Source organism: Crocodylus porosus, unplaced genomic scaffold (genome assembly GCF_001723895.1).
Source record: "Crocodylus porosus isolate Cpor-Errol unplaced genomic scaffold, CroPor_comp1, whole genome shotgun sequence".
NCBI lineage: Eukaryota > Metazoa > Chordata > Crocodylia > Crocodylidae > Crocodylus > Crocodylus porosus.
The window spans coordinates 54,004,767-54,021,372 of NW_017728949.1; the positions used below are offsets into that span (position 1 = coordinate 54,004,767).

The 16,606-nt window shown below is 41.9% G+C and overlaps 1 protein-coding gene across 1 annotated transcript; it reads left to right on the plus strand.

The window, feature by feature from the left end:
* The first annotated feature begins 1,866 nt into the window (after window positions 1–1,866).
* Window positions 1,867–15,082, plus strand: LOC109322513 (mitogen-activated protein kinase kinase kinase 2-like). Its single transcript, XM_019553565.1, has 8 exons — window positions 1,867–1,889; window positions 2,281–2,363; window positions 3,407–3,613; window positions 4,110–4,258; window positions 6,122–6,253; window positions 7,809–7,938; window positions 9,971–10,148; window positions 11,810–15,082. Exons 1-8 carry the CDS (start codon window positions 1,867–1,869, stop codon window positions 12,033–12,035), a joined length of 1,128 nt encoding a protein of 375 aa, XP_019409110.1. The 3' UTR covers window positions 12,036–15,082.
* The last annotated feature ends 1,524 nt before the right edge of the window (window positions 15,083–16,606 follow it).

The window sequence follows — 16,606 nt, forward strand, 5'->3', positions numbered from 1 at the left end:
CCCTGACTGTGAAGTAGCGCCTCCTAATATCTAATCTAAACCTACCCTCCGCCAGCTTGTGACCGTTATTCCTGGTCACTCCTGGCAGCACACGGGGGAACAGGGACTCCCCCAATGCCTGCCGAGTCAGGCATGACATGCCCTGGTGAATCCATTCTGGCTGTTCCTAATCACCTCCTTCTCCTCCAAGTGCTTAGAAATGGATTCCTTGAGGACCTGCCTCATGATTTTTTTAGGGCCTGAGGTGAGGCTGGCTGGTCTGTAGCTCCAGATCCTCCTTCTTCCCTTTCTTAAAGATGGGCCCTATATGTGCCCTTTTCCAGTTGTTTGGGACTTCTCCCAATTGCCACAAGTTTTCAAAGATAATGGCCAGCAGCTCTGCAGTCACATCAGCCAACTCCCTCCATACCCTCGGGTGCATCATGTCTGGCTCTATGGACATGTACACATCCAGCTTTTCTAAATAGTCCCTACCTAATCTGTTCTTTCACCACTGCTGGCTGTTCATCTCTGCAGACTATGGTGCCATTCAGCAGACTGTGCTGTCTTGAATGCATCTAATTATCCAGATTTACAGGGGTATGGGTTGTAGCCGTGTTGGTCTAAGGACATATAACTATGACGCATTATAACCTGCCTAATGTCTGACTCTCCAGGTACCTCTCCACTATGTATCAGCTACATTCATTCTCCCCTTTCCAGCCTGTCTCTCACCCACTGACTCCTCAATTGACATCTTCACTGCCTGCCTTTCTTGCATGCATACCCCTGGCCTCTTTACTACAGGTCCCCCTCACCAACCACGGAGGTTAGGTTCTGGAAAGTTCCCATGGTTGGCAAAACTAAAGGCTTATGGAGAAAATGGGGTTAGGGATGTGAATACTGTACACTATAGTAAGTAAAAATGATTTTTATACACCTTTAATACACAGGGTGGTCAACTGGGCAGAGGCGTACCCCTAGGGGTACTTAGGTTATAGCGGGTATGCACTGGCGGACGGGGATGGAGCATGCACTGGGCGTAGTGGCAGCATCTCTCCCAGCACATTTGCCTCTTACCCGGGCAAAGGGGAAAGGAAGGGGTTGGGGGGGACGTGCTGGGTGGCCCCGCACAGCACGCTGCAGTGCTTCCCCTCCCACAGCCATCTGAATGGCGGGATGTGGGTGTTTTGTGCCTGCCTCTGGCAATGTGCAATTGGCTGGCCAGCAGCACGTGGGGCCCTGGCCAAGCCAGGTCATGAGACAATCCGAGCCTGACACCAGCAGGAGCCACCCCCCTGCACCCCTGGATGAGCTGCTGGACTTCAATTGTCCCATGACCTGGCCTAGCCAGGGCTGACGATCCCTGCTGCCCTGCTATCCTCCCCCATAACCCGGCACGGCAGGGAGCAGAGAAGCCATGTGGGGATTTGCTCACCTCACGCTGCCCTGGCGATGTGCCTCCTGCACACAGGGTTGCACTGTGGACAGCAGCGCAGGTCTGCGCCCCTGAAACCAGGAGCAGACACAGGAGGCGCGTCGCTGGGATAGCGCAGGGCGAGCAGCAGCAGGCAAGGAGATTCCCCCGCATGGCTTCTCTGCTCTCTGCTGTGCTGGGTTGTGGGGAAGGGAAGCAGGGCAGCAGGGTACAGCGATGAGTGGGCCTGCCATTCCCTGCCACTGCGGGTAGAGCAGCTCCCTGCCCCCGCTTGCACCTCCGGCAGGGCTGGGGGTCACCTTCAGCAAGGGGGCCAGGGGTTGTGGGGTGGTGAGGAAGCAGAGGCACGAGCAAGACCAGGAGGTTGGTGTGCTGATGTGCGGCCACGGAAAACCGTGGTTACTCAAAACTGTATACCGTGGTTGCCAAAAGGGTGCGGAGACTAAACCATGGATGCTCAAAACCATGGTTGGTGAGGGAAACCTGTATTCATTCCATCCAGGAAGAGCACACACCAACTGCAGGTGCTTCCTCAGCTTGACGAAGGATATTTATACCTGAAAGCTTGCAAAGAAGAATTTTTGCAACTACTTGAGTTGGTCTAATAAAAGGTATCAGATTTACCTGAAGAACCTTGTCTGTGTGAATATCCCATATATTCTTTAACTTCTTCCTCTCCTATTCTGACCTGCACTCCTATCCCTTTGTTAATATCAATTGTGTTAAGCATCTCGTCATTAATCTTTTTTTGTGAAGACTGAAGCAAAAAAGAATCGAGTATTTCAGCTTTTTTGTCACCTGTTATTTGCTTTACTTCTCTGGCCCTCTGCTTTCCTTTCTCTTTCTCTTGCTCCTGATTTTAGGTTTTCTTTCACCTTCATTTTGAAAAATATTAGCCACCCTCTGAGTGAAGACATCGACCTAGATGTAACAGTAGAATGCCAGGGTATCTTTGGCCTGCTTTTCAGGAATGACTACAACCTAATATAGTAGTGGAAAAGGAGGCACATTCCAGAGAGAGCAGTGAACTAGATTTCTTCAAGCTGCACAGGAGTCTCAGTTACAAAACTCACTCCTCAGGAATTGCAAATGTTAGCTGTATACAGCTCCCAGTCCCTACCAGTATTGGATCAAGAACTGGCTCTGTTTGCCAGGGTAGATATACACACCTTTATGGTTTAACTAAATTGTGTATAAAGCACAAGCTATCATGAAGCCAAGTCCACTTCATCAGATGCTGTGAAGGGACAGCTCAGAGGAGAGTATAAAGTGGAGTGAGTGATTTGAATGCGATAGATAAGAAGGCAGGAGGCAGGGGAGTGCTGTGAGTGCATACAAGCAAGGAACCCATAGGAACAAAGGGTCACAAAAGCTAATCCAGATAAAAAGATAAGAATCTGTAGTCCCTGGTTAAACCATACTGAACAGCAACCCAAGTCAGCGATGGAGTGTTCCAGGAAGTTTGAAGTGTTCTGCCACAGGCTTTTGTGTCTTTCTGCAGCTGACATTAGATGGCCGTTCATTCATTCTTACATGTAGAAATGCCCTCTGTCTCTGATGTCGATAGCAGATGGGCATTGTAAGCATTTGATGGCATATACAATATTGGTTGAGTTGCAGGAGAATGAACCTTGAATATTGGACTCCTTGTTATTAAGTCCAGTGATGATATAGTCTGTATTGATGTGGGTCCATTGCAAGGCCTGGTGCCTTGTTAAGGGTGGGAGTTTTAGTCTGTTGTTTGAGAAATTCTGCTTGAGTCTCAAACCAAGCCATTAAGCTGAAGTCTGATCACTGTGTGGAGGCATCACATATACACTCTTCCACACAGCAGGCTAACCAAACAACGTAATCATTCAGTCATATCATTCTGTGGAAAAATCAAACTATGCAATGATTGCTTTATGCAATATATATATCCATATATATTGCTTAATACTGGTTCTTTATAATACACTATCACAGATAGCCTTCTGTGCACTGTTGCAGGTCGTAAAACTTTTCCAAGGGCCAGGAGGACCCAAGGAAACAGCTTCCGGTCTCCAGTGAGTTTCAGCCCTACTGATCACTCATTGAGTACAAGCAGTGGGAGCAGCATCTTTACTCCAGAGTATGAAGATAACCGAATGAGAAGAAGGGGAAGTGACATAGACAATCCTACCTTGTCAGTGATGGACATCAGCCCACCCAGCCGCTGTAAGTTAAAGACACATTGCTGCCTCTGACAGAAAACAGTTTTGAAATGCAGAGGATAGGACTGACTGAGTATAGAACTGAGTAGAGAGTGTGTGAAATAACTAGATTCTCAAAATATCTGTTAAAGAATGCTGTGCATGCCCACAAGGTGACAAAGTTAAAGGTGGGTGTCCAAGATTATTGTAAGAGTTTTTTTTAGTGGGCACTTCTACAACACAATGACCAAATGCATTTTCTTGTCAGATTAGCTCTTGGTACCTTAGGCATATGTTACATTTAATATATAAAAATATTTTGTGGGAGCAGTATAGATTTTATTAAGAAAGTGTTTGGATTAAATTTTTGATTTGGAGATTGTTATAACTCATTTTTATGGACATCTTCTGATTTAAAGTATTCTCTTTTTTTCCCCAAAATGTTATTTCCTGTGTATTCCAGTTTTACTTGGTCTGAATAGCAGGCTCATTTGAAAAACAAAACATACTTATATTTTCAGCACCACGAGCTCCAACTAACTGGAGACTTGGCAAGCTTCTTGGTCAGGGTGCATTTGGCAGAGTATATCTATGCTATGATGCTGATACAGGAAGAGAATTGGCAGTTAAACAAGTTCAGTTTGACCCTGACAGTCCAGAAACGAGCAAGGTAAGAGACCTGAAACAGGTATTTGTAAAGGACATTGTGAGAGTGGTTTTCTGTGTGATCTAAACAGACGTTGCTTTTCTTTTCTCTTTGTCTCCTTTCAAATAGTTGCACACTTAATCTGTCTACATGGCAAAGTGATAGATATCAGTTCAATAATTACACTGTGCTGTCACACAAGATTTGCATATCCCGTGTATCTTGCTGCAGATAACATGTACAGTATTCTCAAATTCAATATAACCTGAGTCTATAAAGCTAAATAATAATCTAATATTTAAGAAAATGCATCCTGCAGAAATATTGATGTTGTTGAATGAAAAATGTAGGAACTAACATGTCTTTTCATTCATTGTACAATAAAGCCAGCAAGAAGTTTTATTAAAAACGTCATTAAATGGAGATGATTTAAGTACAAATGCTTGCTTAGGGTCAAGTCCAATGTCAATTGACCTAATATAGCTGATCCCAAATTGTTTCCCTAAGAGCATTTTACTGCTTTTGTTAAGCATGGCTTGGATTGGTCTCATCTGAATTTGCCCTTTAAATAGTCAGAAAAGAAATAGTGTAAAAGTGTCACCGATTGGGACTGTCTAGATCAGGGATGGGCAAAATGCAGCCCGTGGGCTGGATGTGGCCCACCAGGCCATTCTATCTGGCCCTTAGGGCCCCTGAAAAAACTTGGAAAATTAATATTTATCTGCCCTGGCTGCCTGTCATGCGGCTTGCCAAAACGCAGTATGCAGCCCTCCACCTAAAATAATTGCCCAACTCTGCTCTAGATCTACCGTCATTCAAGATGAGCCTGGTGGTTCTGTTACAGACAGTAATGAATTATTGTATTTTCAGTCGTTAGCATTGCAGTCGTTATTGCTGCAGGAGAATGAGCTGGATTCTACGCCAGCTCTTCATGCATCATGTGCAGAACTGACTGAAGCCAGTTTGTAGACTCTCTTCTGGTGGCATAGGAGCAAAGAAAGAACCGGTGGTCGGGTGATTGTGATTTAAAAAATGTAAATAATGAGCTTGCTTTGGAGATGACAAATATAGACCCCGTGCCCTCAGTAGTTACTGTTCAGTGAACAACCACGCTTGCCATCTCTTTTTTTTAAAACAAATTCAAGTCCTTACCAAGAGGTTTTTTCTACCTTTGGAAATTTTTGAGTACCACAAGTGATTTGCAGTGGATAAACAGCCAGTTTTAATGAATGCCTTCCATGTGGGATTTCTGCAATCCTGTAACATTTCATTTTAGAGCCAGTTTTAAAAGTCTTATACAACAAAACTTTACAAACAGGGAACAGCTTTTTAAGGCATCTTTACCTGCTTCCCATGCATTGGGGAGGAAAAAACAATTAAACTATGTACTCGGGGAATTGATGCATTTAGATTTACAAATGTGGTCCTTACTTGGAATAAAATAAGAATTAGGATTAAAGATTCCTGTAGACGGATCTAAATTACGAAAGTGTGTAACCCAGTGTTACAGCTTGGCTTTTGAATTCTTCCATGCTTAACTAAATTGTCAGACATGTTATATTTAATGAGCTGTGAAATGAAGAGGGTGAGGACCCTTGGAGTTGCGAGAAGCTGGAAATAACTGCAGAGCACTCCTGGAGACTTTACAGTCGAGCACTTCTCAGATCTTGTTGCAGAACTGTTCTTGTTCATTCCAGCTCTGTGTTTTCTGACTGGAAAATGTGTAAACTTTATGTGGTCTCCAGAGTAATTCTCCAATTAATTTAGATTGCCCCAAATTTTGTCCTTTAAATCCTGGCCTTGTTGACAGAAATCTGAAAAATCATATTACTGTTATTAGCCAAGGTGTCTGCTGAGTGTGCTTAGTTTACTTATGTTTCCTTTCAGGAAGTAAATGCACTTGAATGTGAGATTCAGCTGCTGAAAAACCTGCTCCATGAGAGAATTGTTCAGTATTATGGCTGCTTGAGGGATCCCCCAGAAAGAACCCTCTCCATATTCATGGAGTACATGCCAGGGGTAAGCAAGAGAGCTCATTGCAGGTGGTGATGGTGAGGTGGCAAGGCCTCCAGTGGATGAGTGTTGCAGGATCACACGCATGGATGTTAAAACAGAAGGTAGTCTCTACAAGCTGCCACATCGCTCTACCTTCGCCCTGACTTCCGACTAAGGCTGCTCACCACCTCTGTACAGGTGTTCAAGAAGTGTCAAATAGACAGCCAAAGATGATCAGCTAGATGAGGAATATCTGACTTTTGTCTACTGTGTTAATTGTTTATTCATTTAGAATAGCTATATTACAATAGTATATTAGTATACTCATAGTATATTAGAATAGTTTAGGTAGATTAATAATTGATTGCATGTGGCTGGGCATTTCTTGCACCAGATGCCTTTGAAAAGAGAGCTTTGTGAGCTCTTTAAAGCCATCTATAATTTTAACAACCCTTTTAAACTTCTAATCACAACCAGCATGCCTTTGTTTTAAAGCGGTGGTGGCCAACATTTGTGGCAGCTTATCTTTTTTGTTTGGCAGATGGAGCGTCTCTTACGATCTCCTCGCTCTGCCTGCTTCCCTATGGAAGTATTTTTTTTCCTCTCTGACAACTGCAGATTTGTACTGATTCTCAATATGGAACAAGCAGAACTCTAATTATAGTAAGATGGGCACATACTTCATCCATTCTGATCTTATATTTCTTAGAATTGCAGCCTTCTACTATGATTTTTTGTGAGAAGTAAGCCTCTTTTTCAGGACTTACTAGATTTTATGAGATCTGGAGGGGCAGTATCAGAAGTATTTAATTTTAAAAGCAGCTTAATTTGGTCTTTTTCTGTCTTTACACTTTTTTTTTTTTTTTTTTTTAAATTATTACAATCATGTCAAATGAACTGCCCAAGCAATTAACATGAGGGCATTTTATCCCAGGCTTCTTCATCCTGCTAAATTTTAGACCTCAAATAGCTTTAGCTTAAATCCATCTTTTGCATTGTCTAATGTGGTCTTTAACTGTATCTTATAAAGTAGTTGGGGTAGAGGCAGAAAGTGTCTTGCTGAAGGACATTCCCATTATCATTGCTTAACCATCAGCCCTCCAGAGAAATCTTATTTAGAGGAATAAGCACTTTGGTACTGATAAAATTCATAGTCTGATAACAGTTCTGTATGTTGTTTTGTTTTTTGCAGTCTTCCTTTCCTTTGTCATGTCCTTGTGACAAGGTATTTAGCAGAATTAGCAGGTTCATTGGAATCTGACAGGCTGCGCCGTGAACATTTCTGCTACGGCCTTGGAACGTGGGTCCTCTGGGCTGTCCACTGTACAACTTAGTGCCTAGGCCACCCCAACCCCCTCACTTCTAGCATCCTTTTAAAGGCTCAATCTTCTCATTTTGATGGCAATGTAACTGGACCTACAGTAAGGTGATGCAGAGAAGTTCAGACAGAACTGCACCTCTTAAATGTCGGATGAAACTGGACTGTACAAAATCTGAAATAGAAATCTAGCTTTAAAGAGCGATCACTCAGGTTGCTAAAAATAATGTGGTGTTTAATGTTTTTTCTCTTTGGCTGTAGGGTTCTATCAAGGACCAGTTAAAAGCATACGGAGCGCTCACGGAGAATGTGACCCGAAAATACACCCGACAGATTCTGGAGGGAGTTCACTATTTGCACAGTAACATGATTGTACATAGAGATATTAAAGGTAATGAAGAAGTCTGAGTTCTGCATTCATTACAATAAATACATTCAAACTTTGTCTGTGAAGAAAAAGCAACTGAGCCTGCTAGATTTGTGCTGCCAAAATACTGGCTTAGCTTCAGTTTTCACATCAAGAAAGCTTTATCTTCGGGAATTTTCTGCAACAACATTTTCCCCCAAACTAGCTTTGTTGAGCCTACTGATATACACACAGAGTATGTATAAAGGTAACATCAACAATGCTGAAAATGTTTGCTTACGTAACAGCAGTATGCAGTTAGAAACCTGTTGTAAGCATGATGGACACTCGTTAGTACCTAAAATTGCTACATTGACTTCTTGTTGCTACTGTTTTTCTTACATTTCTGAGGATTCAGATTTAGTGTATTCATGCCAGTGCAGGATGGTTTTTGTAGGCAGATATGCTGAATGTAGAAGCTTGCAATTCAGCTCAAGTATGATATCAAAACAAGATTTTTCTGAGTTCTGTTTACCCATTTACTTCATTTTTCCATCTTGTGTCCTCCTTCTTATATATTGACAAATTTGATCAATTTATCACTTAGACTACAAAGCACCTCTAAAATTCATAATTCAAGGACTGGATCCAAATCAATAGAGAAGTTATTCAGCCTATTATTTCAGATGTTTTATTAGAGGTCAGAATTAGATGGAGCGTTTCTTTGAATTACGTGAATATGGGCAGCAGCATGGTCACAGCCAAGATCCCCTTTTTTTCTGATATGAATCTTTCATACCAGAAACCTGAATCTTCTCTCTATGTGGATTTGGACTGACATCTGTACCAGCATATGGGCTATTACTCAATAGTATGTTGCTTGTCAGAACTGGGAGAATGCTGACCATGCCCAGTGTTTTACATAGTAATTGTGGGACAAATAAAAGGAAAAAAATCCCATCCTTTTGAACAATTAGTTCTTGGTGACAGGCTCGATTGGCGTGACTGTTTGGATTGATGGTTGACCAGTTATGGTAGGAAAAGACAGTGTTCTTGAGACAAAAAAATCTATCTCTTGTACTGCAAGCCTTCTGAATACAAGATTTAATTCACCAGTGAAGATGATGCTAGTAGAACTGGCATCCTGTAGAATGTATTTTGTACCTGTAGAAGCTATAAAATATGTGAACTTGAATAAAGAGAGCCCAGTGCCAGAAATTTAGCGGTGGAATTAAGCATTGGCAGCTCTTCTCCCACATTGAAGTTTGTTAGGTTTCCACCTGGCAGAGGTCTGAAATGTTTGAAATTAGGAAAGATATAAGGATTTTTTGTGAAATGAATGTGGCTGTGCCCTTGCTGAATACTTCTATTACCAGCCATTGGCTTGTCATGAATGACTCTTTTTGAGGGCAAATATATCATAAACTTTCAGCATGGGGAAGAGGGCCGCATGGTATGGGGGAGAGAGGAAAGGGTTGCAAACAGACCTTAGGGAGTTGTGGCTCGCTGCCTTTTCTGTATTGTAAATTGAGGGAGGAGAAGAATTTCCTGGCTAAATGAGTAGAAAAGGTTGAGAAGCAGTGTTAATACAGATACGCTGGTCTAGCATCAGCTGCAAGTAGGTTCTTCGCAACTCGGGGAGACAACCAAACAGCAGGCTCCCAGCTGACAAAGTGATGAACCCTCTCATATTTTGGGAATATACAGGATTATACATCTTTAGAATGAGGGCATCAACAGAGCAGCGACTGAGATTAAATATGGCAGCGTACATATCTGACACAGTTTCAGGCTCTCTTCTGACACACAGCTCTGCTTGGCTTGCACTTCTGAAGTTTCCTGTGGAACCAAGGCTAGAAACCTTTTCCTGAATGAAATATTTATTTATAAGATTTCAGAACAAAATGCTATGGCAGGGGAAGCAAATTCTGTGAGCATGGATTCCACAGGGTCCTGATTATAATAAATTAGTGCAACCCAATATGTTTTGCTGCCGTGCACTCCGATAGAGTTCAGGAGCCATTAATCAGATAAATATAATGACTGATTGAATTTCTTCCCCCTCCCCACCTTTCAGGAGCAAATATTCTGCGAGATTCGGCAGGCAATGTGAAGCTTGGAGATTTTGGTGCCAGCAAACGACTTCAGACTATCTGCCTCTCTGGTACGGGAATGAAGTCAGTCACAGGGACTCCATACTGGATGAGTCCTGAAGTTATCAGTGGAGAAGGATATGGCAGAAAAGCAGATATCTGGTATGTTCCCATCTACCAAGAGGTATTTGCATACTGCCCCAGATAAAAGCTGAATTAGTGTTCAGTATTTTATGCTGGAGTGCTCTAGTTATGGTTCTCTGGTAGCATATGAAAACACTTGTTTGGGTAACAAAGGATGTACTGGGAAAAGCTGACATTGAATGGGTTGTTTTTGGTATATTAGTGACTGTGCTCGTTGATTTAGAGATCCCAGTGAGCCAAGCTCAGATAGCAGGAGGCTCACCTGATATTTGTAAATACTGCAGGGGCATTAGTTAAAGGGGCATAAAAAGAAATTGAGATTTAACAATTAATGGCAATTACCACAGCAGAACTAGTCCAAACCATATGGTGACTGCTGTCATGTTGAGAAGGTTTAGAGTCTCAACTTGTGTAAATCTTTTGCTTCTTCCTTCATTTCCTTAAAACTGTTGGTGTAACAGCATGAATCACCGGTTGCAGTTTATCCAGTTATTTCTCAGCATAGCAAGATCACTGAGTTTTTTTTTTAACCAAAACTTTTATTTATTTTAAAAAAAGAAATTACAGCATCCAGAGCAGTGTGATGCATTTTGATCCTTACTATTTTTTTTTAAATAACACTGACCTAGTAGCAAGTAGATTTCTCTATGTTTGCTGATAGTCAAAAATGCTAATGTGTGAAATGATTTATACAAACCGTATTCCTCCCTAGGATGCTTGGGATATAGAATACACAGCGAAATACAGTTTCTTAATATAAATCAAATGCTTCCATTTTGCACTGTTATTCAGATACTTAGAACAAAGATTGAGCTTCCAGGGTTTTATGGGGAAGAGTTGTCGTGTATATACAGGAAAGCTGTCTACAGAGTTTAGAAATCAGCCTTTGCATAAAATTAAGCTGTTGATTTTTAAGGTCTACCCTTTCTTGCAATCTCTGATAATGACCTGGCTGTCCCAGAAGTCCTTTGCCCTTAGGTAAGCAGGGAGGGTCAGTACTTACTGGAATGTGTTTTGCATATATAGTGTTCAGCATTGAAGAGCTTTTTAATAAATTGCAGTAAACATTGGCATGTTGAATGCTGTAGTGTTAAATAATATACTGTTAAAAGAAACAAAGCAGCAAGGACGCTTTCAGTTCAAACAAACCAATCAGATGTATATGTTCTAACTCGTCTTCTCTGGGTCAGGAACCATTAAACACAATTCTTTTGATCCCACCCCAAGGTGTTCAGCAGGTCTTCAGAGGCAGAGTTCTTGGGTTGCGTAGTGTTCCTACCAGCTAGCCAAACTCTGAATCTGAACTAGTTGCCGATGGCACTGACACTAGACTCTGAAACTGCCCCTGAAATTCAGATTTAATTCCAGCTCTAAACCTTACTGGAAAGTAAGATGGCAGCATGCTGTCTAGATAGACCTCCCCTGCTGAGGTGATGGTTGTTGGGATAGTTGGCAGGTGGGGCAGCATATATGCTGTGATCTTCTGTGTGTTGTGTGACCTTGCCATACAGTGTGCGGACATTGTTTACAAGAACGGGGAATCAGTGTATTTCCATTGGCGTTGCAGTGCAGTGGGAAGTGGACGGCGGTCTTCAGTAGTTGCCACATGGTAATTCTTACTTCTGCAGGGAAGTCGGAGCCTGTTGTAACCTGCTGTTTCACATTTGCTTCTGTTTCAGGAGCGTAGGTTGTACCGTGGTAGAAATGCTCACTGAGAAACCCCCGTGGGCAGAGTTTGAAGCAATGGCTGCCATATTTAAAATTGCCACCCAGCCAACAAACCCACAGCTGCCACCTCACATCTCGGACCATGCTCGGGATTTCCTGAAGCGGATTTTTATTGAGGCCAAGCTGCGACCATCTGCAGATGAACTGCTAAGGCACACATTTGCACATTATCACTAACAGCCTGCCTCAACCCAGCTTGTATCTACTGCATTTATTTTCTATTTGACTGCACTTTTATTTTTTACAAAAAGGAGCGAGAAGACAAGAGAGAACCGTTCTCTTGAATCTGTTTCACTCGGATTGTAAACAATCTAAATTTTGTATTTAGGATGAGGATCTTTTCTCCCCTACCAGGACTAGAACCTTTTTATTTCTACAGTGTACTGATGTGGTCCGCATAGATAAAGCACTTTAGTACGTATTTGTTCCTTATTTGAGGGGAAAACAAGGACAAATGATTTGGACTGTTGAGGACTATGTAGCTTTTTCTAGCACCCTGATTGACTGAGGGTGGAAGGAAAATACACATGCAACAAGAAGACAGGGAGAAGAAAATTATTTATCTGTGATTGTCCTTTGTACTGTAGGTAGTTACTACTGAGGGTTCTACGTTTTGTTTTAGCTTGTTAATCAGTTTTCTAAGAGCTCACAAGGCTGAAACCCGCAGATGTGGAAACTAATTAGGATGCTGAAACAACTTACAATCCTCAGCAAAGCATGCTCTGCACAGCAGAGCTCCTTCCTAGCACTGCCTTTGCGACCAAAAGAAAACAGCAGACCAGAGCATAACCCTAATTTGCAAGTTGGGGGGAGAAGAGGTTGGGGTAGAGTTGTTAGGTTTCTGTAACGAAATGAGAGTAATGGGTAAACGTATTGCAGATCCACACTCTTGGAGATGACAGTGCTACAAGGGGAAGTCTCCATAATAAAGGAACAAAAAAGTAACCAAAAAGGTCTCTTGTTTGATCAGAACAGCAGATCAGGAAGACCTCTACCCTGCAGCTGCCAAAGATACCTCCTTACCGTATAAGTTAAGAGGGGCTTAAGTCAGTTCCCTTACAAAATACTTAGGTGCAAAGGAGTGCAAGAGAGAATGCCCCTCTACAATCTACTGAAGAGTAAAGGAAGAAAACAAATCCTTGCCCTCTACATGAATCATGACTCGGAAGGACCTATAAGATGCAAGAGGACAAGTGCCAAAAAAATGCAATTTATTTTCTTGCATATAACATGCCCCCGAATATATATAATACACACCTTATTTTTGACAGGCTTTATGGAGAATTTTTTCCCCAAAGTTACAGTTGCAGAGAGAGCCTAATCTTCAACTGACTCACCCTCTCTTTTTCCTGCTAAGCTAAAACTCTAGCTTGTGTTGAAGGACTGGTCTTGGATGGACCTTTAATCATGAAGATAATTAAAAAGCTGTGAAATGGAAGACCGGATCGGAAGCCGTGGCAGACAGCAAAATTCCTCTAAGAAAGGCTGGCTTCATTAGTGGAACAGCAGTACCATTGAAAAGGAGAGATGATCTTTAACACCTGTGAAGTGAAGAACAATGGGCCATTGGTTCCTTCAGCTGCCTGAAGAGTTGGTGTCCGAGGTGCTGCCCTGTGGAGCAGGGATCAAAGCAGGGTGCTTCTATCCCAGGTGAAAAATCAGCTTCCTCACTTAATACATGCACCCCAATTTGGGAGGGCCTGATTTTAGGGGAAAAGGTGTGTGTTGCATGCAAGAAAATCCAGTACGTACAAGATTACGTGTCTGAATACGATAACCCTTTTTCAAACTGTTTTCAATTAGATTGTTTAATTACCTGGTCTAGTCACCTAAGATGTCTGCAGAGCTCCTGAGATGAAAATAATTCTAAGTTTAAGCATTTCAGGCCAGTTAGTTAGTGAAAAGAAAGACTTGTCTGGTTATATTTCTTTTCCAGCACCAGTGATAATAATGCAGCTTTAAATTTGTACTTTCCTAGGCAATCCTTGATGTTTCTATATTGATTGCTCACAAGGTCAGTGTGTTTTTAAAACCTTTGCTCTGAGTCTTCAGAAAAGAAAACATTCCCCCCAAGAAAACTGGAACATTTTAAGCTGTACGTGTGACCCCAGCAACGATACATTAGCACAGAAACTTTTGAAAACAGTCTAAATAAAGAGCAGCAGCATGTAGATCAAACTAAGTTTTGAATATTAAAGAAATGGCCAAAAGTGCAAAAAGAAAACATGACTGAACAGGATGAGTCTCTAATTTTAACAATCCAGATCCATCTGTAATCTGACACAATCGTATCTGTTGTGTTCATCTTTTCTATCTCAAATAGAGAATAAGTGAATACAACACAATTCTGAGACAGTCACAGGGTCCTTGAGAAATTCTGGGATCGTGTATTAATGGATTTCACTACAGAACAAGGACCTGAGGACCGAAGTTTGATGCATGCTGGTAGAAATGATTCAAGATTGCCTCTTTCTCTCCCTGTACTTAAACTAAATAGATTGCTACTTCAGCCCTGGATCTGCACTGACAAGGTCATGTAAAATGGTCCCAAGGGTCCTCTTTGCCTTATATCTTCAAGAGGACTTATTAAAAGCTTAAGGTGTCTGAAAATTGAGAAATAAACTTGTTGGGACTACAGTGATACGTGATACCGATTTTCATCTTCCAAATCTTGTATCAGAAGCATAACCAGGAGTCTGGATCTCTCCTAATCAGTTTACCTCTTGGGGAATAACAGCTTTGTTTTTTCCCCCATTTGGGCCAGTGTCATAAGATTTGGGGCCGGTGGTCTGTTCCTGTTGTCTGTTTTGTTATTTAGCTTATTGTTTTTGTTGGTCAGGGTACACAGCAGTACATGGTTTATACACATGGGAGGAGAATGCTTGATCAGGGAAAAATCCAAGGGGCCAAAATTAAATGACTTTGGATTTGCTTCCTTTGGCCTCCTTGTCATGAGAGGAAAGCTCCAGAAGCCACCAGTGGGAAGAATCCACCTGCACCTCTCTGCTGTAAATGATCTGTGGTTTGTAAGCAGTGGGGAAAGGAGGGAAAGTTAGGTAGAAAATAATATTTACATAACGTACGAATCATGTAATTGAAATTAATACATTTCAAACAGATAAAGAAGGTACCAAAAACCAAGCTGAAAAAATAATATATATGTATCAGTGAGTAGTGGACAACGATAGCTAAAAGGGTTAGAAAATTATTTGTTACCAAAAAAACAAAAATGGATTTTAAAGGGAAAATATTATCAAGCTTAACTGCAGCACTCATAAATTTTAAAGATGCTTATCTCAAAAGAGACAGCACTCTCTGAAGCTTGCACTTTTTCAGAATCTAGAGATCTAAGGGTATATCCTGTTTGCAAGGCGCAGCTAGCTCCAAAGTACCGCAGTATCATTTTCTTGCTGTGACTGGAAAAAGCAAACAAATGGAGACTGCTGCTTTTGTGCCTTTTCTCCAAAACCCCACAACACAACAACCCCCTGCATTCTGTCCTGACAATGGTAGGCTTGTTTGGAATGGAAAGAGAGAACTTGCAGAATAATGTGAGATTTTTGCAGTATTTGAGGTAAAGCTGCTTCCTTAAAATTATTGAACGTGACTATAATACCTCATTAATGAAGGCTAAGGTCATCAGGTTGAAATGTTTATACTTAAGTTTTTAAGTGAATGAGGAGGCAGACTGAACTGGTTCACCCTTTGGAGAACCTCTCCATTGAGCTAAGAACTATTTATCTACAACCCTTATTAAAATAGAAATACTTATTTTGAACTTAAAACATGAATGATTGAAACTGAACAAACTCTCTCTTTAAAGAGTTGTACATTCATCCCCTTGCCTGTGCTGCGTTTTAGTATAGAAGAGTTTTTACTTTATGGTACAATACATCCTTGTATGCCTGTGAGGATCTGACCTACAGCGGACACTGAGAGTAACAAACCTTCCTCTCTCTAATTCCAAAGGTGCCAGGAGTTGCATGATTCAAATCTCATTAGAGATTAGGGCAGGGGTGGATCCGGCTGGCGGCTGGACTCCCATTTCCCAGCAGCCCCTTGCCCATGGTGCTGCGGCTGGCTTCCATGGAGATCAGAACATCCCCGATTGGCCCATGCTGTCACTGCCGCAAACTCCAGCCCCGGCCCTGGAGCAGGTCCCTGCCCCAGGCAGTGCTGCTGGGGCCGGTCTCTAGGGAAACCCTGGCCCTGGGCCCTGCCCTGCTGGGGTCTCCATGGAAACTGGCCACAGCAACACAGGCTGGGGCTGCTGGGGAATGGAGTCTGCTGCAGGCCTGATGCGGGCTGGACTTTGCCCACCCCTGGATTAGGTCATGGGGAGGATTCCCATGTAAACACCAATTTGTTAGCTTTGATTCAAGCTTTTGGTTGGGAAGATGATGCTCATTAGTTTTAAGGCTGTGCTTTCCCAAAAAAGCTAGGTGACGGGAAATGTAGCATGAAAAGAAGAGTCCTACTTTTACATCTGGAACAGACTGTACTGCTTGCATCCATAAGCTATTCCATTTTATTTTAGTTTTAATTTTACATTGTAGCATTTCCATTCAAGGTAAGTTGAATTCAGTTTTGAATTGTTCTTTCAGTTATATTAATGAATAATAATTTTAATATTTGTTTCCGGAGTTAGAACCTCTTTATCTATGAACCTTAAATTTATTCATGTTAATAGATGCCGCATTTAAAAGATAGCTCTATCTCATCAGTCCATGCCACCAAAACAACCCTTA